The following is a 23,988-nucleotide window of genomic DNA, read 5'->3' as shown; positions in this document are numbered from 1 at the left end:
TCAGCAGTTCCCCATTTCCCCGGCATCAGAACAGCATTATTCTGTGTGCAGTGAACCAGGTGAAAGATATCTCTACTTTTCGCTCTGGAAAAAGGCTCAAAGAGAGAAAAACCAGCTGAAGTTATTGCTAATGATATTGTAGATGTCATAAAGATGAAGGGCATTGGTAAGAGCCTGCTGGCCATTGAAAGTGATTCTACAAATGCTAACATGGCTGGGACCATGTTACCATGCAGTGGATACAGGTCAAGATTGGTCGTAAGCTTGATCTGGTTGGTTTGTGCTCTCCACACCAATGACTTACCCTTAAGACAGTTGATCACAACACTTGATGGGAAGACCTTATCTAACAACAAGTGGACAGGTAACATTGGCAAGATACTAGACACTTCTACATAACTTGAAATTGAGCTTTCATTCACCAAACTCTCAATTGGAGAGCCTCTTACTTCACTGATTGACAATGTTGTAAAGGATCTGTCTACTGATCAAGCATACAGGTATCAGATCACACATGCAATATGGATAGGAAAACTTCCCACAGATCTGGCCCTTCTTGAAATTGGTTGAACGAGCCATTCAAGGTGGTTAACAACAGCAAACAAGCTTTCCTGCATATGAGTTTCAAAACATGGCCTTAAAGGCAAAACCCTCAACAACTTAAGACTGATAGTTGAATACGTGGTTTGTATGTACTACCCCTGCTGGTTCAACATCAAAGTAAAATATTATTGGGTGGAAGGCCCACACCACATTGTGTTTCAGCTGCTGCAATTTAGGCTGCAAAAGCAGGCTATAGTGGATGCTGTTTTGCCAACCATCCAGAGTTCAGCATGGTATGCATTCAGCATAATAATAAATCAGACACTCTTGTCCTCAGGTGACATGAATTCTCACTGACCACAGTTTCTAGAGAAAATGAAAAGGTTCATAAAGCAAAAGTATAATACCTTAATACACATTTCAGTGCTGTTATAAAATAAGAATGTAGATTTGTAATTGTACTACTACAGATTTCCAGGCAGGAATAAATAGGGCAACTGTTTCTAGAATTTCGTGCCTGGTACACCAGAAGCATTTTGTTCAGTTCCAAAAAATGCTATAAATGAGAGCGATTAATTTAATATACATTCTTAGTATACAATAATTAATTTTAAAAGTTAGATATGACACTCAGATAAAGGCTCTTGTAGATGACTGGTGTAACTATCTGCAGTACAGTCACTTGTAAATTAGCAGAATTTGCAACTCACTTATTCTGGTGATAATTTAATTTGTTAATTGATGTGTTTAATCCAGATTCCACTAAATATGCAATACTTTTTCTAGAAATAATTTCATTAGAATTGTAAGCTTTGGTTTCTAATCTACATTTATCTTTGCTTTCTTGAAACGACCTACAAGTATAATAATGAAATCCTGGGCATGTCTTCTGGCTTCCATGTGTTCGGAAGTTCCCGGACATAGATGGGATTCATCTGGATAGCTCAGTTGGTTAGACCATGGTGCTGATAACGCCAAGGTTGCAGGTTCGATCCCTGTATGGACCAGCTGCATATTCCTGCATTGCAGGGGGTTGGACTGGATGATCCTCAGGGTCCCTTCCAACTCTACAGTGCTATGCTATGCTATATAATCATCCATTGAAGAGATTTCCTTCCTCCCCCCCCCCCAAAAAAGAAAAAGCTCAACAACTTTGCAAGCAAAAAGAAAAGAAAAAGCGTTCGACAACTTTTGTGTCTGGATTTTCACTTTTTGAAATACGACAATCCTATAATAGGTTTGTTGGCATGTATTAGTTCTAGAATTACTACAGTTATCCAAGGAATGGTGGGAGTGAACAAAGGAACCATAATTGGTTACCTGTGGTCACCATGGTAGGCACAGAAAGTACCATCAAAAGTTGATAGGGCAGACATTTGAATGTGTTGCCGCCGCCGCTACGGGGTGTGTGTGTGATTGACCTGATGTTATCTAGAATCATAAAAGCAGTTGGGCAAGCCTGGGTTGATTTTGGTCTGATAAATGCACATATCCCTGGAGCTCAGCATGAATTTTCCCCCAAATAGCTCAAAAACATCTCCTTTTTTTATTTGGATTTTGCCCCCCCCCTTTTGTGTCCAGTTTTTCACTTTTTGAAATATGGCAACCCTATATTGTTCATTCCAACATACTCCCAGGTAAGTGCATATAGGATTGCAACACCAGTGTTTCAGCATCATCAAAAAGCTTGAAATCCCAGTTTTGCCTGTAAGGTTTAAAGGTAAAGGGACCCCTGACTGTTAGGTCCAGTCACGGACGACTCTGGGGTTGTGGCGCTCATCTCGCTTTATTGGCCGAGGGAGCCGGCGTACACCTTCCAGGTCATGTGGCCAGCATGACTAAGCCACTTCTGGCAAACCAGAGCAGCGCACGGAAATGCCGTTTACCTTCCCGCCGGAGCAGTACCTATTTACCTACTTGCACTTTGACATGCTTTCGAACTGCTAGGTTGGCAGGAGCAGGGACCGAGCAACAGGAGCTCACCCTGTTGTGGGGATTCAAACCGCTGGCCTTCTATCTGCAAGTCCTAGGCTCTGTGGTTTAACCCACAGCACCACCCGCGTTCCTCCTGTAAGGTTTAAGGACCATTAATTCATATAATAAATAATACAACTGTGATTACTTTTTAAAAGGCATTAACCTACTCCAGTGACACCTTCTCTTTTGTTTTCAGATGGGCACATTTAAGTCCCATGACGGTGAATACTTTTTGGAACCTTTGATGACAGCAGCTGAAGATGAACAAGAAGATGACCATAATAAACCACATCTAATATATAAACATGAAGAATTTAAGAAAGATTCTTATCAGAATTCCTATAAACCTTGTGAAACTTCAGGTACAACTAAATCTTAAACAGTGATGGACAATATATTTATTATCTTGTTAGAATCACAAGTGGTTTGTTGATATTATCCCATGGTGATATTAGTCTTCATCAAGATATGCTTGTGTTTCTCTATCATATTGGTGCTGTTGGGTAAGATGCTGTAAGTCAGGTGTGGGGAACCTTTATCCCTGCAGATGCTGGTCATTGGTCATGATTACAGGGGCTGATGGGAGTTGTAGTTCAGTAACAACTGGAGGGTCAAAGGTTCCCTATACCTGCTGTACATAATTGTTGAAGATGAAGGGTGTATCTAAGCAATGAATTCACATTTAACAGACTTGTTACCACATAGAATTCTAGGAATTGGTATCAGACAGAGAATTATGTTAGAGAGCCTCACCTTTTTTCACAAAACTGCATTTCCCATGGAGCAGGGATAGACTGTTAAAACTAGTCTGCAGTGTAGCTGTCCCCTCAGTATCTGTGCTGAAGTGACATGATCTGCTACTGCTGGCATCTAAGAAAGGTTGGCTGGTTAGTAAAATACGGCTGCTCTGATCTGTACTCAAGAGACCTGGCCAGCATTTTCTTCCATGTTCTTTATTAGGTGCTCCATCTTAAAGGCTGCAGTGTCCTTTGGTATGATTGGGCTAGAGCTGTTTTTAAAAATTGTATTGTGTATTTTAGTTCCAGAGGAGAGTGGCGCTTTTTATGGAGAATACCAAGCAGGGTTTAATTGCAGAATCAGGTTGGATAAAGTTCTTGTTTAGCTTTAGAAATTTAATTGGAAGATGTGAACAGGCCATTTTCTTCCTTCATTTAGTCTTACATGGCTTCCTTTCATTAAAAGGCTTTGCAGTCTGAAGGTGTGTCGTGACACTTGGCTGATCAGGCATCAGATAATGCCAAAATACTCTCTCCCTCCCTCCCCCCCTACCCCCGCCATGTTTGGTTGGCTACTGAACAGTGTCCATTCCTTTTCCAGGAATTGGGCCTAGCATTTCCAGTAATTCCTGTGCAGTGGAAATTTGTATGATTTTCAATTAGATAACCTGGGACTGTTAATAAAAATGGATAAGCGTTTGTTTGCTTTTTGAAGGAAAAGGCTTATGTTTCTAAGTTTGGAAACAGCAAAAATGGTAGATACGTGCTGTTGTTTTGACATATGGTCTCTGAGCAGCATTTCTCTTAACTAGATCACATTCGTTTTTGAGAGTTGGCACCATTGCCAAGCGCTCAGCCTAGGGCTTGCATACAGATTAAGAATATTCTGACAATTGTGAATAATGCAGAATGCCTCTTAAACAGTATTTTATGAAGTAGGGCAGTAGAGAGAAATGAAGGCAGCATGCTTTAGGATATACTTTGGCCTTTCAATTCTGCTTTGATGAAGCAAGATTGGCAATTTTCTGCAATTCATCATGTGCAGAATTGTTTCTTAATTTGATACATAGGACATAATTGTGAGGATCTTGCTGTTCAGTGCATTTTGTTTAAAAAGGCATTTCTTGTATACCGCGATTCCTCTTATGGTTAGGGAAAGAGGCAGCATTGTACAGGGAGTGGAGTTTCTGTGTCCAACATAACTATATGCCAACGCTACCTCCCAACATCACCTGCCAATCAGACTTTTCCATTGCCTCCTCAAATTACTTCTCCATTTTTTACTCACCCTGCTGCTAGAAAATGGAAAAATCCAAATCCCACAAAATCACAACTATTGAGTTCAAAATAAAGCATAATAAATTCTGGGTGTTTATGCAGACCTAAGCCTAAGATTTGGCTTAATGTTGCATCTTCATTCAGGATCTTGGCTTATCTCTCTCCAGACAAAGCAGGAGTCGTACAAGGGCTTACTAGGGTTTACAAGGGCTGTGCATTATGTAGCCTATTGAGATTTTTGGTTGTTATGTCATATTTGTGACTAATCAAACTCAGATTGCATTAAATTAAATCTATGGCACCCCCTTCTGTTTGTGGTGTCACTCTTCTCCACCTGCATCAGAGCAACATCTGCTTCTCTATCCTTTACATTTGTCACCCCCTGGTGTCCACCCTGCAGTATAGCTGTTTAAAAAATTATGGCTGCAATCCGATACACATTTACGGTAACTGGAAATCTGTTCCATTGAACTTTGTGGGATTTAGACAGTGCGAGTAGACGTCTATCGGAATTTTTATTGCGTATATAATAGTATCATAGGTGGTCAAGACATATAATACCAGTTTTGCAAAGTGAGTCTTCAGATTTAATGTGTTCATTCATAGAAAACTAGGTAGGGAAGTGTATGTTTAGCAAGAAGATTGTGTCACCTTAGGAAGGTCTGTGTGGTGCAATCCCATGTGTATTTTTTGAAGTATTTTTGTGTAGATTAGGCAGTGTTGTTAGTTCTTCACTGTTTCATATGAGAGCAATTGTTTCTTCTTATAAGAGTAATTATTTCTTCTTGTGGAGTTTTTTCAACATCTTAATTTCCAAGCCATGTGCATTACTGCCATTTCTTTAGGAAAGTCTCTCCCCCCCCCCCCATATAGCTAGGTAGGAAGGCAGTTTTATAAGGATGCAATACTTGTAGCTTATGACTTTATAATTCACAGTTTATCAGTCTGCCATTTTTGTGTCTCATTTTTTATTTTGAATTTTGCGTATCTTTAATTTCACTGGCCAGTTGTTTTTATATCACTGCATTTCAACCATTTTTTTTTTGTTCCCTAATGCTGTGATTGATAACTCCACATTGTGTATAAATGGGTTGTATCTTCTCAACCTCTTGTTCTGTGAAAAGAAACCTTTTTGCTAAGCCATTGAACTAAGCAGAAAAAGATTCACAGTACATAAAACATTGGTAGCGGGTACAATAGCACCAAGAGGGGTACTCTTGTTAAAGTTTGTTTTGAGGGAAATTGAAACTTGGAAAAAAGAAAGGTGGTAGACAATATTCCATAAGCATTACACACTTGAAGAGGCACAGTATGTACTGGATAACAGCCAGCAGTGAAGAGGCCTGTTTAAGGGTTGCTGTCTCCACGCACAGGTGTTGCCATATGGTGTCTGGATTTCTAACCAATGGGTTTTGGAATAACACTTTTGTTCTTATTGTGCATGTGTTATGTAGCAAATGCCAAGTTTCAGAGTTGCTTTATCCACCGAGAACAACAGAAGTAGAGCGTTATAGGAAAGCCTTCAGGCAAACTTGCAAGTTTAGGACATCTTTTCTTTTGGTATTCAGCATCCCCATCTTTGTTTGGAATGGGATGAAGAATATGAGCAAGACTGATTCAGGCTTCTTTTTCAGTGCTGGGGATTGTTGGCCTTGTTCCCATGCATCCTGGATCTTTATAAGGTGCCTGTAGGCAATTATTGACTGGCAGAGAAAGAGCTTGTGTTGCCCAAATAGCCCAAGCAGAAATTTTAGCTATTGAATGTAGTAATGACATTGAATGTAAACGAATTTCTATGCTAGCCTGACTCTGCTTATTGGCATACATAGACAAGTGAGCATAGATTAGTTTCTGTTCTCTTTTGGGCAGATTGGTAACATTCCAATCTTCTTTTCTATCTGTTCCCTTGTTTGTACAATGGTGCCCAAAGCAAGAAAAGCAAAAAGGGCAGAACTGAGTTACCGTGCGTGCAAAAGGTCATCTTAAGTATGCAAGCAAATCCCATTGCTGGTTTTTATATATATATATAAACTATCCCCCAAAACGACCTGAAAGAAGTCATAGGGACTGAGAAGTGTGCATGTGAAGCAACAGAGAACTCAGGTGTGAGTGTGCATGTGAAGCAACAGAGAACTCAGGTGTGAGCCCGCACATGCCAGAATTCAGAGTTAACACCTAAACAAAGCAAGTTACTTGTTTCTTCAGCCTAGCACATAAAGGGCAGAGGGTGGAATTGAAATCCAAACAGACAAAAACTTACGTTCATTCTTCAAGCCAATTCCCCCACTTTCTGTGTGATCCTTTAAGCTGCAAGGGGACTGCAAGAAATATGTTTAGCATTAGGGTGTTAGCCTTGCAAATTGTATGTGCAATAGTAATTGTTCGTTTTTATTTTGCAGAAGAGCCAAAGAAAAGCACTTTACTATTTCCATATGAGAGCAGCTTAATGAAAGACATAAATGTACTTCAGGAGCACACAGTTGTAGAATATGCTTCTAAAAACCTTTCTGTCGAGAGTGATAGAAACAACCCACATTCCCGGAGGAAACGCTTCCTTTCCTATCCAAGATACGTAGAGGTGATGGTTACGGCTGATGCCAGAATGGTTCAGCACCATGGACGGAACTTGCAGCATTATGTATTAACGCTAATGTCAATAGTAAGTAAGCCTATATTATTACAGATGTATTCCAACAGGTACTTGAGGAGAATTAATATTATATCCATGTCAGCCTGGAGGGACCAAAGTAGAGCCCAGACAACTGTTCCTGGCTTCCCCGTCATTGTTTTAAGCAACGTACCATTTAGACTGCAACCCCCAGAATTGTGATCAAAGGCTTTTTGTGTTTCCCCCCCAAATGGCAACCTTTCCCTACCTGATGACATGTTGCGGTGTATCCATGAGCCTATGAGTGCAATTTGCCTGGTCTTCCTCCAGGCCAGAAGGAGAGTTGGAGAATTAGCCAAACATGCCCCCCAGCTTGAACAGCATTGTGAGATAGGGGATTTCATAGTTACAGAGCAGAAGATTTGCACCTGCACTCCAGCCTCTTGCTGCCAGGATTCCATAATGCAAACATTTTTAATTTGGAGAATTAAATTTGGAGTTTTGCTTCCAAGCTGATTGGCATCGGGTCACACATTTTGCTTTTAGAAGGAATGATATGGCTATTCAAGAAAAAAACAACAACATTCATTTGGACTAGCATAGTAACCTGGCACAAGCCCAGGCAGCTCTTTGGATCCAGGCCCATATTACTCGGTTGGCTGTATCCAGTGACAAATTCTTTTTGACAGTAAATTTGGTTCTAAAAATGATGTCAGGGGAATGTTGAGCCCCAGATAGCTACAAATGCTGTGAATACATACAATGTCAGATTTGCTTCTACTAATCTGTTATGTACAGTTCAGACCAATATGGATTAAAATAAACCTTTTTCATTTCATTTAAATTAAAGAACTTTGGCTTAACTGAGTTGTGGATGAGGTGTACATCTAAGACAGTTATGGAACTTACGTTTGTGTGTGCGTGTCTGTCTCTCTCTCTGTGTGTGTATAAGCATAGGTATGATCTCATAAGAATAATTTTTGCCTTTATTCAATAGAAAAATAGGAACTTAACCCAGTGTACAGGCTTATTAAAATACTTGCTGCACCTAGAAAATAACTAGATTTTTTGGAAGGGGAGAGATTTGAATACTATGCCAGAGGCTTGCCATAATACATTACCTTTTCCTGGTATGGCAAGAATGTACCAATAGTTTCTCAAGTTTGATGGGTTTGTCCCATTGATGACAACAGGGCAATTAGCTAATTTTCATATTACATTTGCCCTAAATAACTCTCACTGATTCTGACTGGGAATTGGCATTCAAGTGGCATTTGTTAGTTTCTCTGCTTGTGTATATATTGCAGTTAGAGAAAATGTGACATGAAAATTGGTTCAGACAGTGCAACCCTATGCTTCATTATTCCTAAGTAAGACCCACAGTATTCAGTGGGGTTTGCTGCCTGGAAAATATGGATAGGATTGCATGCTAAATCAAATAGGGCAGAGGAGTTGAATGAATGCTCAATGCAATGTTGGATTCCGCTGAATGTACAGTACCACAGAATTTTAACACTCTGGCTTTTATTTATCTAGGTTGCTACAATCTACAAAGATTCAAGTATAGGAAATCAAATAAATATTATGATTGTAAAATTAATTGTAGTTCACAATGAACAGGTAAGAAAATGCATTCATTTCACGGTTCAGAGTAATTTGCTGCAATTTTCAGTTTTAACGTGCACTTTCAGAAGTTAATGCTTTTAAAAGTATTGAAATGAAATGCTTCAAATGAGATTTGCTAGCTGCTCTGCCAAGTATTTTGTACATACATTGCAGGCAGACAGGCTGGTGCAAATGTTTAGAATTGGAATCTAGTTATTAATACTGATTAACATGGCCAGGTTTATTATTTATGTGGGGGGGGCTATTGGGTTGTTGCTTTTATTTTGATTATATATTTTGTGGTTTTATATTTTGATTTTATTCTGTGAACCGCCCTGAGACCTCCGGGTATAGGGTGGTATAATAATAATAATAATAATAATAATAATAATAATAATAATAAATGATAATATTTTAATGCTGACCAGGTTCAGCCTTGACCCTGCCAACTAGTCTTTCTGGTCATCAACTTGCTCAAAATTCATACAGATATGTACCATTGAGATATCTTTTCCAGAGCTGGTCTTACATTATAATATATCTGCAATGGGTTTAAACTTGCCATCCTTGTTTTGTCTTGGCAACTTATGTACAGGAAGGACCAGCTATCAGTTTTAACGCAGCTACCACTCTTCGCAACTTCTGTTTATGGCAGCAAACACAAAACATTATGGATGATGCTCATCCTTCTCACCACGATACTGCAGTTCTTATCACTAGGTACAGTATCTGAGAAAACTCATTTTTCGTTACTATCCCTGTTCCATAAAATTACTGCATAGAAGTACCATTGGGCCCTCTTAAGCTTTGTGTGAACAATCAGGATTAAGAAGAGGAGGAGGAATTTGCAAATAAGAGGGAAGGGATATTGAGAAGGAATGCATAAACCCCTGATCTGCTTCCAGTTTTTGTCTAGTTGAGGAGTGGCTGATATTACATCTGTAAACATGTGGGGCATGTTCTCTTGGAATTTAGTGCCATTGATCTTAATAAAAAATATGTATGCTTAGGGTCACAACTAGGCACCTTGATCCCAAGGTGCTGCTTTACTGCAAGTACATCTTTGAGAACCAGTCAAATGGGGCACTTTCCCATTAAAACCATTGAAATTTTAATGAAAGAATTCCAGTTGGGGGGAGGGATTCAGAAAAGTATGTATAGGTATCTGGAATATGTTTTCCCTGTTGTTTTTAAGACTGAAATTTTCATAGAAAACCTTTGTTTCTTTAAGGGAAGATATCTGCAGAGCTAGAGAAAAATGTGACACCTTAGGTAAGTTAAAGCAAAAAGATGACCATGCCATTTTTCTGCAGATAAGTAAAATTGTTGTTTTAAATTGTAAATGAGTAATGTAATTTATCTTGTTTTGTAAACTTTTTGAACATATTTTGATCCTTTTTAAGCATATGGTTACATGATGATAAATATTTGGATCAGAGTCCTAGGCCTGCATTTATCTGTGAAGACAACACTGCTGCTATATAACCTGTTTCGCATTCAGATAACAAATTCCATTTTATAGGTTTAGCTGAACTGGGTACAATGTGTGACCCACTGCGTAGCTGTTCCATCAGTGAGGAAAATGGATTAAGTGCTGCATTCACAATAGCTCATGAACTTGGACACGTGTAAGTCTGTCTTTTCTACCAAGTAAATCTTGCATTTGCCTTACATAGGGGACACAGTATTTCTATTTTTATTTTGCAGGGAAGCCTCTGCATGATTGGCTGGAAAAGCATGAGCTTGCAAGGAAGTACTACATTTACATACTAATACTTAGCATTCATATAGCAGCTTAGACTCTAAAGTTGGGAGTGTTCATAGTGGTTCATATACAGTACGTTATCTTACTGATTCCCAACAAGAACATTGTAAGATATCTCAGTGCCGTTACAAGTGGCGTTGCTGAGAATAGCTTGAATCTTGGCCTTCTGGTGTAAATTAGTATCATATCTTGGCCACTGTGCTACTCCAGGTTATTATCGAAACCTGGCATATTTTGAAATGAATTTAAGTAGTAGACGGCAGTAGGGCAGCAGTGCTCATCTGACCATTGGTTGCATTGCTGCTGCTTACCAGGAAGTAGGGTGGGAGGGGCAAGGCTAGTGAGATGTAAATGCGCTGGTGGGAGCAGCAGAGTGGCTTCGCCAGTGTGTTTGTACTATGCCAATCTTACCATTGCCTCCTCCCCACTTTTACCTCCTGATAAGCAGCAGCAACGTGACTGGCCAGAGGTCAGGTGAGCTCTGCTGCCCCACCATGCTAGGAATTTGCCAGAATATTATTGTGTTGAGACTCGCTTGTGTCTTTTCACTTTTTGCCCCCAAATATGCACAGCTCTTACTCTGCAACATCTTAATTCCCAGTTTCTAAAAACATTGCTGAGATTCAAATTATATATTTCCTTAGGTGAGTTGTTAGAAAGGCAAATAACCCCTAAAACACCATTATATTATTCAAGTGCTGTCATAATCAATGAGGCGATGCATCAGTTTAATGTTTGCTCATATCGTTATTGAAAAGTAAAAGGCTCTTTCTCAATTTGTTTTGTATTTGTATTAGGTTTAATGTTCCCCATGATGATAGCTTTAAATGTAAAGAAGTTGGGATTAAACATCAATATCACGTAATGGCCCCGACTTTAAACTACCATTCAAACCCGTGGACTTGGTCAAAATGCAGTGAGAAGTACATTACTGAATTTCTTGAGTAAGTATGGTTCCAGTCCAGCCACCTTCTGCATATGTTTAGCACATGGACCTTGTAGTGGTGGGCATTTGTGTGATTTCTCTGTCATGCAGAATTTCAACCTTTAACTTTATTAAAATAGGTGTTAAATGAGGGGGAGGGGGAGAAAGAGAAAAGCTTCAAATAAATTAACATTTTGCGGTTTCCTTACAGAAGGTAAAAACAATTCATCATAGTTTAGAACACAACTATATTACATTTGAACATGTGCTTATTTTGTGCCAGAAAATAGGTTATGCATCAATTCACAAACCCAGAGTTGATTTCTTGTAATAGCACTGCATTAAGTTGAATTCTTTAAGAGCAGTGCGCCCCAGTCCTAAAATTTATTTACAAAGTATGTTTGAGTCAAAAGCAATGGGTCGTTTAAGAGAAGTTCTGTTTGTTTATTATAGCACTGGTTATGGGGAATGCCTTCTTGACAAACCAAATGGAAGAATCTATGACTTTCAATCTCAGTTGCCTGGTTCCCTCTATGATGTGAACAAGCAGTGTGAGCTCATGTTTGGTCCTGGGTCACAAGTATGTCCTTACATGGTAAGTTACGTAATTCAAAACACAATTTATAATACTTGCATAACACTTCAAAACTTTGCTGAAACTATCTTGAAATCCTGGGAAGATGGTTGAAAATGTTTTTGGCACCCCTCTTTAATTTGTAATTCCTTGTTGCCTTTGCTATCCTTGAAAACACATGTATCCTGCATTTTAGTGCCATACCACAAGATTTCTATTAGCTTTTAATTGTTTCTTTTGTTAGTGACCCAGGTAATGGAGGAGCTTGAAATAAACATTTAACAACATTTAATGAATACTTTTAATGGAAACAAAATACATCAACTCTGTTAACTCAGTAATCAGTAATAAAGGAAGGTTAGCAGGAAGATAAAAGAATGATAAAATAAATAAAATGATAAAGTAGCATCTTTAAAAAATGTTGCCAAGGTAGAGGTGTTCATTCCTCTGCAAAGGGCAATATTCAAAAGAAGTAAGATATTGCTTGAGATGCAGTATCAAAATAGAGTTTGATAGTAAAGGGGCAGCAAATTCACAAAAGCTAATCTAAAAGTAACCAAAATGTATTTTGTGAATACAGTGGTGCCTCGCAAGACGAAAATAATCCGTTCCGCGAGTCTCTTCGTCTAGCGGTTTTTTCGTCTTGCGAAGCAACCCTGTTAGCGGATTAGCGGATTAGTGCTATTAGCAGTTTAGCGGCTATTAGCGGCTATTAAAGGCTTAAGGGATTAGCGGATTAGCTGCTAAAAGGCTATTAGCAGCTTAGTGCCTTAGAAAAAGGGGGTGGGGAGCGATAAAAAATCGCAAGAATCGCAAGACATTTTCGTCTTGCGAAGCAAGCCCATAGAGAAATTCGTCCTGCGAAGCACCTCCAAAATGGAAAACCCTTTCGTCTAGCGGGTTTTCCGTCTTGCAAGGCATTCGTCTTGCGGGGCACCGCTGTACTTCTTAATCACACTGAGCTAAGAAAGAGACGTATTATCAGATACATAGATTTGTCCTTTCCTTCCTCTTCCCCCTCCTTTGATTCCAAAATGGAATTTAAAGTTTACCTAGTGTAGTTCTTTGGATCTTAGCTCAAGACCAAAAGTTTATAATGTAAACTTTATTAATAACAAATCAGTCCTACCAGATTGGGGGACTGAGTGGTTACTGTCATATCCAAAATAATAATAAAAAATGGACTCACTTTGCCTGACAGAATGTGGAAGAAGCATATTCCATCCCCTGCTTCTTCTGTTGAAACTCCTGTTGGTCCCACTGTGGAGGGGAAATAAGTATCCCAATCCCAAAGTGGAGTACTTCATTATTTGAGGGCATGTTAGAAATGGGAGGGCTTTGGATTAAATCCATTTACCCTCAGCATATCCCTGATATGCCCATTCTCCCTCCAACCACCATTGGAGCAGAGACAGCTGTTGTGGTTTCTGCAGTTGCAACAAACAAGCCTCTGCAGCTGAACCACCTGCTTTGGCCATGGAGAGGAAGATTCCCCCAAACTCCTGTGCACTTTAGGATAGCCATAGGATTGTACCTTTCGTGGGCTGAGTACCTTCTAACATGACCATTTAGAGATTTCTTAGCCTCACTCACCACAAGATTGTATTTGGCATGCAGATATCTAAGTACAAAATACACGTGGATCATGTTCAAGATAAATGGTCCATGTTTCAAACAGGGCTTTTCGCTTTAAAATGTAAACAGGACCACAATCTTTTCCTGGTTGCTCCTTGAAAGTATTTGAAGACACATTTAAGAATGCATCCACGCTTCGTTTTTAATTCAGTATATTAGAATATTGGTGTTCGAACTCAGGACACATGGGTGGTATCTAATGATATAGTTTTGCTAGTGCAAGGACTTCTGGCTATGGAATGGTTCTGGCTCCAGTCCCTTCTCTCCCACAACTGTTCTGAGAGTTCTCAGAACCCTCCAGAGCAAATTTTGGGTACAGCGCCGTGTGCTAAGGGATCTACTTTGTTCCATACCACTAAATATCCTGTAAAACATCCTTCTCCTTAGGTTGCATTCTTCCTGACACCCCTGGAGTTGTTCCCAGTTGACAACTAGGCCTGCCCTGTAGCTTAAAACCAAAACATAGTTTAAGTTGGGGGTATTGCATCTATAGATTGATGAAAAATAAGTGTTACTCATGTAACAGAGTAAATCCTGTTTGTTTGGTAGAAACAATGCAAACGTTTGTGGTGTACAAGTGCAGAAGGCATTCATAAGGGTTGCCGTACGCAGCACATGCCTTTGGCCGATGGAACAGAATGTGGCCATGGAATGGTAAGATTTCTTTTCCACATCTACCATTTCCCTTTCCTTAAATCACTGGCTTTCTGTCCACATCAAGATCTATCCTTATCTTCAAATGTCTTCATGCCCTCCCTTATCTCTCTGCTGTTACATCCAGATATATATATATCCAGATATATATATATATATATATATATATATACCAATAATACTGAAAGAAATCAATCTTGATTTTTCATTAGCGGAGTGCATAGCTGGAGGTCTCCTGTGAATGAAAACTGTGATGTAGAAGGCAACTCTGAATTAACAATTCAGAACGTATCTATGCTTTCACTGGAGGGAAACAGTATCTTATTTCCTGCTGTAATCCATTTTTCCACTGGAAGGCAGCCATTAAACCCATCAGTGGTTTAGATGTAGCGCAAAGCAATCTGGCCTAGTGTTTCCCTGTACCCAGTCCAGACAATGGCAGAGACATGAGACATAAGAGTCCTTACACTGGGTCATCAGACCAAAGACCTATTTCGTCCACCATCTTCTTTCTCACAGTGGCCCACCAGGTGCCAATGGGAAGCCCACAATAGCCCTCTCATTCTTTTGTTGTCCCAGTGAATGAATGCCTTGTCTCTGAACACCAGTGAACTTTGGTATTTGGAGGCATCAACTAGATTTCAGAGACATCCTATTCCTATAGCATCCTGAAGGTAGTCTACAGCCCTCACGAGTGCCAGTCATTAGCAGCGTTATATTCCAGGGACAAGTACAGGGGCTAATCTCCAGCTGATCTCCTCAGCAACAAAAATGGTTGGAGTGGCTGTGGAAATATTTTCTCTAAGCTCAGGCTGTCCCTATAGCTTGCTGTGTTCTGAGGTGCATGGCTAGAATAGAGGGATGGTTTCTCTAAGGAGTTGCGGCAGTTAGCAGAGTGGGAAAGCAATTGCTGTGTTAAAGCCACTGACCTAATCGCCAAGGGGGGGAAATCCCATTGCCCTCTCCTTGTATCCAGAACAGACAGTGGCTGATTTATGACTGGAATTTACTGTGGGAAGTACATAGTTGTTCTCACAGTAGTTAACATTTCATAAAGTATTTTCCTGTGAAATACACTAAACAAACCTAAAATCGGGGTACTTGCTTCAGTAATGCCCTGTAGCAAAAGGCATTATTATCACAGCTTTAATTATCAGTGGAGATGGCTCTTCTTACCCTTTAATTTGGACTCCTGTCTTTGCATTTGTGCTCATGGATTACAAGTCTTGCGTGCATTGCTTGATATATAAATAATAAAATAAGTATATCTGAAGCACAAGCACTGCTAGGCTGAAGAAAAACTGCATGACACGAACATCTGGGATAGGTCTGGTGTGTAATTTTTCTACTGTGACTTCATCTTGTTTCTTCTGTAGAGATGCTGCACAGCATAAAAAACTGATACATCTTTATCGAATAAGCTATTAAATCCCAGATGTTAACATGGGCTTATTCCAGTTCTATGGAAGTGGCCATATTAGTACAATATTTCTAACTTCAAGCATTCCAGAATCGTCCTTCCAGGCAAATATCAAACTAACTCCACTTTTATTTCATGTGCTACACAGTTCGCTCTCAGGTATTATGCCATATTATCCTGTCCACTCTCTTAAGATCAGAAAGTGAGGCCCCTCTCTGTGTCCTATTGGTTTCTACAGCAACAGCAGGTGCTCTAACTTTCTAATGGTTTGACTTTACCCCCAATGGCACACTCCTGCATTATCTCTCAAGACAACTTGATGCCAACAACCAAGAGTTGAAACAAGTTGGGGTAAGGGGGGAATATTCTCAGTGGCTGCAGCTAGACTATTAGTTGGGGCCATACTAGCTGTAGTCCAGCTACAGCTGGAGGTCACCATGTTGGCACCCCTGATTAAAGGTACCTTATTTGCCCTCTGCCTGGACTGGCATGGTTGCATAAGGCCTCCATCATCTACTCACATGCTATGGGTAGATTGTGTGGCTGCACACCATACTAAAAATAAACCCCTTAATTTGGAATGAAAGCAGGAAATCTATCCTGTCTGAGTGGAAAATGAAAAGGTTTCTACAAGTGCTATGAAAACAGCTGGTGTTTCTTATTGTCCCATGTTTCATAGGAACAAATCCATTGTGCATAAACACTAGTTTTACACACATAAACTCCTTTAGTCTGTTGCAACTTATTGCACATGTTTTAGGTTTGCTTTCTATTCTGATCAGCCTAAATTGGGGTTCATGCTTATTTCATTGCACAATGTATGTGTAAATATACAAGCAGCCAGATTTTCTGGTGTTCTGAAAGAAAGATACTAGGAGCAGATTGCTTTTGAATTCCTAGACATCTCATTTAAATGCATATATGAAAGCTTAGATGCTGAACTTTCCAGATTCCTGAATTATTAACAGTATTTTGAAAGTAGAGTTTGTTAAATAGTGTTTAAATGACACAGTAATCTTCTAACACCAATTTAATTTTCTTTGATATCAATTCTTGTTTTCCTATTTGATTATCAGAGTCTGTGCACACTGAATTAGTTTTTTTCTAATTTTGATGCTTTTGTTATGTTTGTTAATTGAGCAGCATTGCCGGCATGGGATTTGTGTAAGCAAAGAAAAGGAAAAGCTCCCTGTAGATGGAGAATGGGGATCCTGGGGACCCTACAGTTCATGTACCAGAACATGTGGAGGTGGCATCAAAAGCGCAACCAGACTGTGTAATCGGCCAGAGTATGTGTTTTGTTCTTCATTTTAAATATATGTCCATTGAGACTATGTTTACTCTGCCTAGTCCTCTGAAAGCAATAATAAATTAATAGCAGGTTTCCATAGCAGATCAGATAGTGACATACTGTTTAGCCTTTCCATTATCACTTACTTAAAACCACTTACTTTACCTGGAAGGAATTGCTACTTGCCCCATGTGAACAGGTGAGTGGTGGACCACAAAGCTTGTTTTCAACCCCATAGGCCACACAACAGATGCTATTAATCTGGAACCCAATTTTATTGTTCTGTTTAGTCAGATGCAGGCAGGCATGGCTGTTCGCCTCTGAGTTCTTAAAAACACATGACTATACTTTACAGGAGGGATGCGGGTGGCGCTGTGGGTCAAACCAGAGTCTAGGGCTTTCTGATCAGAAGGTTGGCAGTTTGAATCCCCGCCACAGTGTGAGCTCCCGTTGCTTGGTCCCTGCTCCTGCCAACCTAGCAGTTCGAAAGCACGTCAAAGTGCAAGTGGATAAATAGGGACCGCGCCAGCGGGAAGGTAAATGGCATTTCCGTGCGCTGCTCTGGTTTGCCAGAAGCGGCTTAGTCATGCTGGCCACATGACCCGGAAGCTGTACACTGGCTCCCTTGGCCAATAAAGCAAGATGAGTGCCGCAACCCCAGAGTTGGTCACGACTGGACCTAATGGTCAGGGGTCCCTTTACCTTTATACTTTGGTAAAAGGTAAAGGTGACTATGGGATGAGGCACTCATCTCACTTTAGGCCGAGGGAGCCAGCATTTGTTCGTAGACAGCTTTTCAGGTCATGTGGCCAGCATGACTAAGCCGCTTCTGGCACAACAGGACACCGTGACGAGTGCCAGAGCGTACGAAAATGCTGTTTACCTTCCCACCGCAGCGGTACCTGTTTATCTACTCTCACTGGTATGCTTTCGAACTGCTATACTTTGAATCATCTATCAAGAGTAGCATGCCTGTTCGAGCTCTTAAAGACACATTACCATATTTGGATCATAACTTCAATGTGTCTTTTAAAATTTAAAGACAGAAATTATGAATAGTGCATTACTCAAAGCCAAATGAAACATAAGCTATCTTTATTGTATATATTGTAATAGTTGGTTTGTATAATCCTGGCATTTTGGCAGTGGATAGTGAAACCTTAGAATAATGTGGTTGGGTTTGTAAAAATGCATGCTTGTGCAATGATGACATTTTATATTTAATTCCCATTCACTTTGCAATTGTATAAATGGCTTCCCACCACATTACAGCTGTTGTGTTTAATATTCTTGCTTGCAATGTGTTTTATTACCTATTGAAAGCTGCTCTGGAAATTTTAAATTGAAAGGCTGTATATACTGTGTATATATTTTCAAATAAATGAAAACCACAGCAGCGTAGTTTAGTTCTGAAAATATTGTTTATAGTGTTGTGATAGAAGTCTGTTAAAGCTATGCAATGGTGGCCATCACCTTAAGAACTTAAGAAGATCCTGCTGAGTCTGGCCAATGGCCCATCTAGTTCAGTATCCTGTTCTCACAGTGGCCAACCATATGCCTGTGGGAAACCCACAAGGAGGACTTGAGCACAAGAGCAGCCTTCCTCCCTGTCATTTCAAGCAACTGGTATACAGAAGCATCACTACCTCTGCAGGCAAAGCCTAACCATTGATAGCCTTCTCCTTCATGAATTTGTCCAATCGTCTTTTAAAGCCATCCATGTTATTTAGATTAAATCAGTAAGATCTCTTTGGAAAGTTTGTTTTAAATATGACTGTGTCTGCTTAACATGCTTGCAATGCAATTTTCATTAGGCCAAAACATGGAGGACAATACTGCGTGGGCCGCAGGATGAAATTTCGATCCTGTAATACTGATTCATGTCCCAAAGGCAGAAAAGATTTTCGGGAGCAGCAGTGCTCCGAGTTTGATGGTAAACATTTCAACATCAACGGGCTAACATCTACCGTGCGCTGGCTTCCAAAATACAGTGGCAGTAAGTAATGAGAAACTTCCTCTTTAAACTAAATATTAATTTGCATAAAATTTCACAAGTGAGTGACAAAAAACATACTTGACTTTTTTTGTCCCAACAGTTTCTACGAAGGATCGCTGTAAGCTTTTTTGCCGTGTTTCTGGCACAACGTCCTACTATCAGCTGAAAGACAGGGTCATTGATGGTACTCCATGTGGAACGGACACTCATGATATATGTGTGCAAGGCTTATGCAGGGTAATTGAGTTCACTAAAACAACACAAATCTGTTTGGAAACTGTTTGAGAGCAGCAAGGAGTTTTGTGGTGCCTTAAAGTCCTAACATATTTATTATGGCACAAGCTTTCATGAACTACAGCAGATGTCATATGTGTGCATTGTTGGGAAGTGGAATTGTAAACAGTGAGAAGTCAGAGGGAAATGAAAGGCAGAGAAGTACAAATAGTGCTAAAAACAGTGGTCATTAGAAAACAAACACCCAACCTAGTTGGAGTTGATAAAAGTGACATCCTGGAATTGGTATTAAGTGAACTGTTGCCCACCAAATCAGGTTCATAGGGAGCTTCCAGATCAGACACACAAATATACATGTTCAGCAATGTCCATATGATGTTGTCATCATAAAAATGCCAGTCCACACACTTTTTATATTAAACCTGAATTTTCCCTGAGCATGGAAAATCTAATTAATAAACAAAAAACCATTTGCAGACAGATGATGCGTGTGATGACACGTTGGTGGGTGTTTTTTATTGCCACAACCCCGCTTCTGTTTGTTCCTCCCCTGAGCACAACCTCTCCATTTGTTTCGAACATGCTCCTAGACACAATCCAGCACACCTATGCTTTTGATATTTTGTTGTCGTAACACACTTGAATTAGAAGTATGGTTTTGGTGTGCTTGTTCGTTTGGAAATTTCTTTTATAGACTAGTAAAGCTTATCATTGTTGCAACACAGCACCAAATGCATTATTGATTATGAGAATTGTTGAATGAATTATTACTTGCAAGGTGTGAGGAATGAGAGGTTAAAATGAGCAATTTGAATTACCTGTAAATTGAATGCTGTTGCATGTACTTAAAAACATTTTGACATGTTTCCATAGCAAGCAGGCTGTGATCATGTGTTAAACTCTAAGGCAAGGCGAGATAAATGTGGAATCTGTGGTGGTGATGATTCTTCATGTAGAACTCTTGCAGGAACTTTCAATAGCGCTCATTATGGTATGTTTCTTGATATCCATCTATCTATTTACATATTTAATTGCAGATGACACTGGCTTTCATATGCCAAACAGATTCTCAAGTTTGATTTTGTGTGTGTGCAGTCAGCTGTGTTTTTCTAGTAGCGAATTCGAACAATTCAAAATTAAAATAATAAATATTGGCATTAAATCGTTTTTTCTACATTCCACAATGCTGTCCACTATGCCAGACATATTTTCCTTTCAAAAAAGGCTGTATTTTCAAACCCCTATATTATAATCTTATTTATTTCTAACATCACTTTCATTTCATTCCCAAACCCAGCTACAGAAAGCTGTTGGAGTGTTACGAGCAAGTTTAGTATAGTGCCACATATTTTAATGGTTTAAATCAGTAGTTCTAAACTTTTTTCAGACCTGGGGCCACCTTTAACCCAAACATGCATTACCAATGCTGTGTTTTTACTTGTGAGATACATAATTTTCTTTTTCTTATTTTGTCTTTGTTGTTATGGCCCATGATTAAGATAATTAATAAACAAAGCAATATTATATAGGGAATAAATTGTTTTCGTTGCTCCTTGGAAGTGATTATCTAGCGGTAGCTTGTTATTCTGGCAGGGGACAAAAACAAACAAACCAAAAAGCTGCTTTAATTTCTCTTCAGGTTTATCACTTCTCTTGGGAAGTTTATTGTTTACAAGCATAATCTTTCATAGGATTAATTTAAGCTTAATTATATTCTAGGCTATAACATTGTAGTAAAAATTCCCATAGGAGCAACAAACCTTGACATATATCAGCACAGCTATTCAGGGAAGCCAGAAGACGACAACTATCTTGGTAAGTGTTTCAGATAGTCCGTTACTGGCTTCATTCCCTATGAGAAATCCAACAGCCCTAAAACTCTCTTGAACACCTTTGCATAATATCACTCTGACTCAGTGGTATTTTACCATATTCAAATTAATTCAAATTAATTTGAATATGGTAAAATGGTTCAAATTAATTCTAACAATTATTTTGAACCTTGGAATTTATTTTAATGTTCCATATCGTAATTCCCTAGCAATAATTAAATCATTACAAATGTGCAAGATGCATGTAACTATGAAGTAAAGATGCACTGACGGTGACTGTTTCTGTTAATGTTGTTATAGCATTATCCAACACTCAGGGGCATTTTTTCCTGAATGGAAATTTTGTTGTGAGCTTGTCTAAAAAAGAAATCAGTATGTACGGAACTAATTTTGAGTACAGTGGGTCAAACAACACAGTGGAGCGAATAAACAGCACTGGCCAGCTGGAAGAGGAGATTCTTTTGCAGGTGAATCTTCAATATGTTAATTAATAGTATGCATTTGCCTTTTTTTATGCACCAGGAGTGAGGAAAAATTCATTGAAAAACAGTTTTTAAAACATCTTTGTTTAGGTGTTGTGCGTAGGGAATTTATACAACCCCGACATTCGCTATTCATTCAATGTTCCTGTTGAAGAAGGCCAGGATCTGTTTATATGGGACCCCTATGGGCTTTGGCAGGACTGCAGCAAAATGTGTCAAGGTATTGTCATTTTCTTGGCTGATGTGATTTCAAAGATATTTCAAAATTTCTTGTCGTAACCTGCTGTGAATTATATTTATTTCTCTTTCACCTTGCTGTGGTTTGATTATGGAAATGTGTGCGAAACATAGTTTTGTGTAGGTTGCAACTTGGTAGACCGTCGCCATAATTTTCATAAGATTCACTCTTTAAAAGCAAGGAAATTCTGACTTTAAAAACTTTGGAACAATGAAAACATGATCGGAAATGATGCTCCTACTAGAATGGGGACAAGTAAAAGAGGATGCCTTCACCCTTGTGTGGCTTCCTTTTACAGTGGTGCCTCGCAAAACGAAAAGAATCCATTCCGCAAGTCTCTTCGTCTAGCGGTTTTTTCGTCTTGTGAAGCAAGCCCATTAGCAGATTAGCGCTATTAGCGGTTTAGCGGCTATTAGCGGGTATTAAAGGCTTAAGGGATTAGCGGATTAGCTGCTAAAAGGCTATTAGCAGCTTAGCGCCTTAGAAAAAGGGGGTGGGGAGGGGAAAAAAATCTCAAGACTCGCAATACATTTTCGTCTTGCAAAGCAAGCCCATAGAGAAATTCGTCCTGTGAAGCGCATTGAAAAATGGAAAACCCTTTCGTCTAGCGGGTTTTCAGTCTTGCGAGGCATTCGTCTTGGGGGCACCACTGTATTACATATACAAGACAGCAACACAATTCCCCTGACAGTATGTAGACTGATATGGCTAAATTGACCCAACACCCCCCACCACCTCTCATATACAAACAAAACACTTTGTGATCCACTGAATGCAACCAACTGTGCTCTGGGTTTCCCAACCTCTTCACCACTAACCAAAACTAACAAACAAACAGACAGACAGTCAGACAGACAAACAATGAACCTCCAGACACAAAAGATTGAAATAACATTACCCCCTTCTTTCTCCCCATCTCACTCACCGATTCTTTCCTCCCAACCTCACAATGCTTAACACAACAATGTCTCACCCCAAATGTAACTTGCTTGTAGAAAAGATCTTATGAATTGAAAACAGAGATGTTGTACGTACCCTTGTTATCCATGAGAATCTTTCAATAAAAACAAATTTAAAAAAGAAAGAAAGAAATGACGTTTCTAGTTCAGTATACCAAGAAGCTTAGGGAAAAGCTCCCATCTTTATGAATTGTCCATGCAAGAAAAATCTCTTGGGAAATTTGCATTTTGTGAATGCTGTCCTGTTCATAACTAAGTTGCAAATTATGTGTACGATGCCTGTGTTTTGAAGTTGTGCTAAACTACTAGTGTGGCAGGAATAGACCCAAGTTGAGCCTCTCACTTTCACACTTCTCCCTTCCTTGGCAAGGCAAGACTGCAAAGCGATGGGCAGCTTTCACTGGTTTTAATTAACTGCAGTTTAGTAAGTAATTCAGTCCTAAAATGTGGTTGATGTTAACCAATGTTTGTTTAAACACAACAGCTTCATAACTCACAGGTTGGTGTCTGTTTCAAACAAACCATAGGTAAGATTAACCACATATTGGGCTTAAATAATATGACAAGCTGTGTTTAATTCAAATGGAGGTGAAAACTTCTGAATCAAACTCCTCATGGCTACCTCAATTTTACCGGTGCTGAGTCTCCTCCCTGATGCTCGAGACTGTCAGCTCTCTGAAGTGAACAAGGAAGGTAGATGGGGAGGGGAACTAAAACGTTTATTGCAAATTTTGATGAGATTAAGCTTTGATGAGATTAAAGCCTGAAATAAAATCTCCTTTCATCCTGTTTAAATCTCATCTTTAACTTTTTCTAAACCTTTTATTTAAGGTCTTCACAGGAGGAAGGTTACATGCATACGAAGGAGTGATCACTTGGTGGTCTCTGACCAAAGATGTGAGCATATAACCCGTCCCACAGCCGTAACAGAACAGTGTAATACAGAATGTGAATTAAGGTAACAAACATTTATCAAATTGGATGACTAGATTAACGTTTACTCAAACTGTTACATATTCTGGATTTACTTTTGTGACTTTGAAGTGTGTGTTCCACAAACTCATTTAATTCACTGTGTTTGGATTGTTTTATATGATTTCCTTAAGTGGTATAAAAATGAGTTGGTGTTTCTTGCATTAAATGATGACAATTAAGAAAAAAGTAAGCTTAATGTTTGTTTGTTTGCTCCCCATGCTATTTGAACACCTTCATAATTTAGGTTACCTTTACACACT

At 39.3% G+C, this 23,988-nt stretch overlaps 1 protein-coding gene across 4 annotated transcripts in view; it reads left to right on the top strand.

Annotated features, from left to right (window-relative positions):
- ADAMTS20 (ADAM metallopeptidase with thrombospondin type 1 motif 20) overlaps nucleotides 1-23,988 on the top strand; it is a 78,368-nt gene that overhangs the window by 17,223 nt on the left and 37,157 nt on the right. For 3 of the 4 annotated variants that reach the window (XM_083399238.1, XM_083399237.1, XM_083399239.1), the window contains exons 3-19: nucleotides 2,717-2,882; nucleotides 6,935-7,194; nucleotides 8,680-8,763; nucleotides 9,344-9,468; nucleotides 9,980-10,020; nucleotides 10,271-10,376; nucleotides 11,311-11,457; nucleotides 11,892-12,033; nucleotides 14,197-14,301; nucleotides 16,865-17,010; nucleotides 18,827-19,008; nucleotides 19,109-19,245; nucleotides 20,116-20,233; nucleotides 20,962-21,057; nucleotides 21,375-21,541; nucleotides 21,647-21,776; nucleotides 23,585-23,711. In XM_083399238.1, coding sequence (XP_083255364.1) covers nucleotides 2,717-2,882; nucleotides 6,935-7,194; nucleotides 8,680-8,763; nucleotides 9,344-9,468; nucleotides 9,980-10,020; nucleotides 10,271-10,376; nucleotides 11,311-11,457; nucleotides 11,892-12,033; nucleotides 14,197-14,301; nucleotides 16,865-17,010; nucleotides 18,827-19,008; nucleotides 19,109-19,245; nucleotides 20,116-20,233; nucleotides 20,962-21,057; nucleotides 21,375-21,541; nucleotides 21,647-21,776; nucleotides 23,585-23,711 — 2,279 coding nt within the window. The remainder of the gene's footprint in view (nucleotides 1-2,716; nucleotides 2,883-6,934; nucleotides 7,195-8,679; nucleotides 8,764-9,343; nucleotides 9,469-9,979; nucleotides 10,021-10,270; nucleotides 10,377-11,310; nucleotides 11,458-11,891; nucleotides 12,034-14,196; nucleotides 14,302-16,864; nucleotides 17,011-18,826; nucleotides 19,009-19,108; nucleotides 19,246-20,115; nucleotides 20,234-20,961; nucleotides 21,058-21,374; nucleotides 21,542-21,646; nucleotides 21,777-23,584; nucleotides 23,712-23,988) is intronic. The other variant, XM_083399240.1, reaches the window with a different exon arrangement.

Source organism: Podarcis tiliguerta (assembly GCF_965153285.1).
Source record: "Podarcis tiliguerta genome assembly, chromosome: 10".
Classification (NCBI taxonomy): domain Eukaryota; kingdom Metazoa; phylum Chordata; class Lepidosauria; order Squamata; family Lacertidae; genus Podarcis; species Podarcis tiliguerta.
Note: the sequence above shows the minus strand (reverse complement) of the source record. Positions and strands in the feature narration are given on the sequence as shown.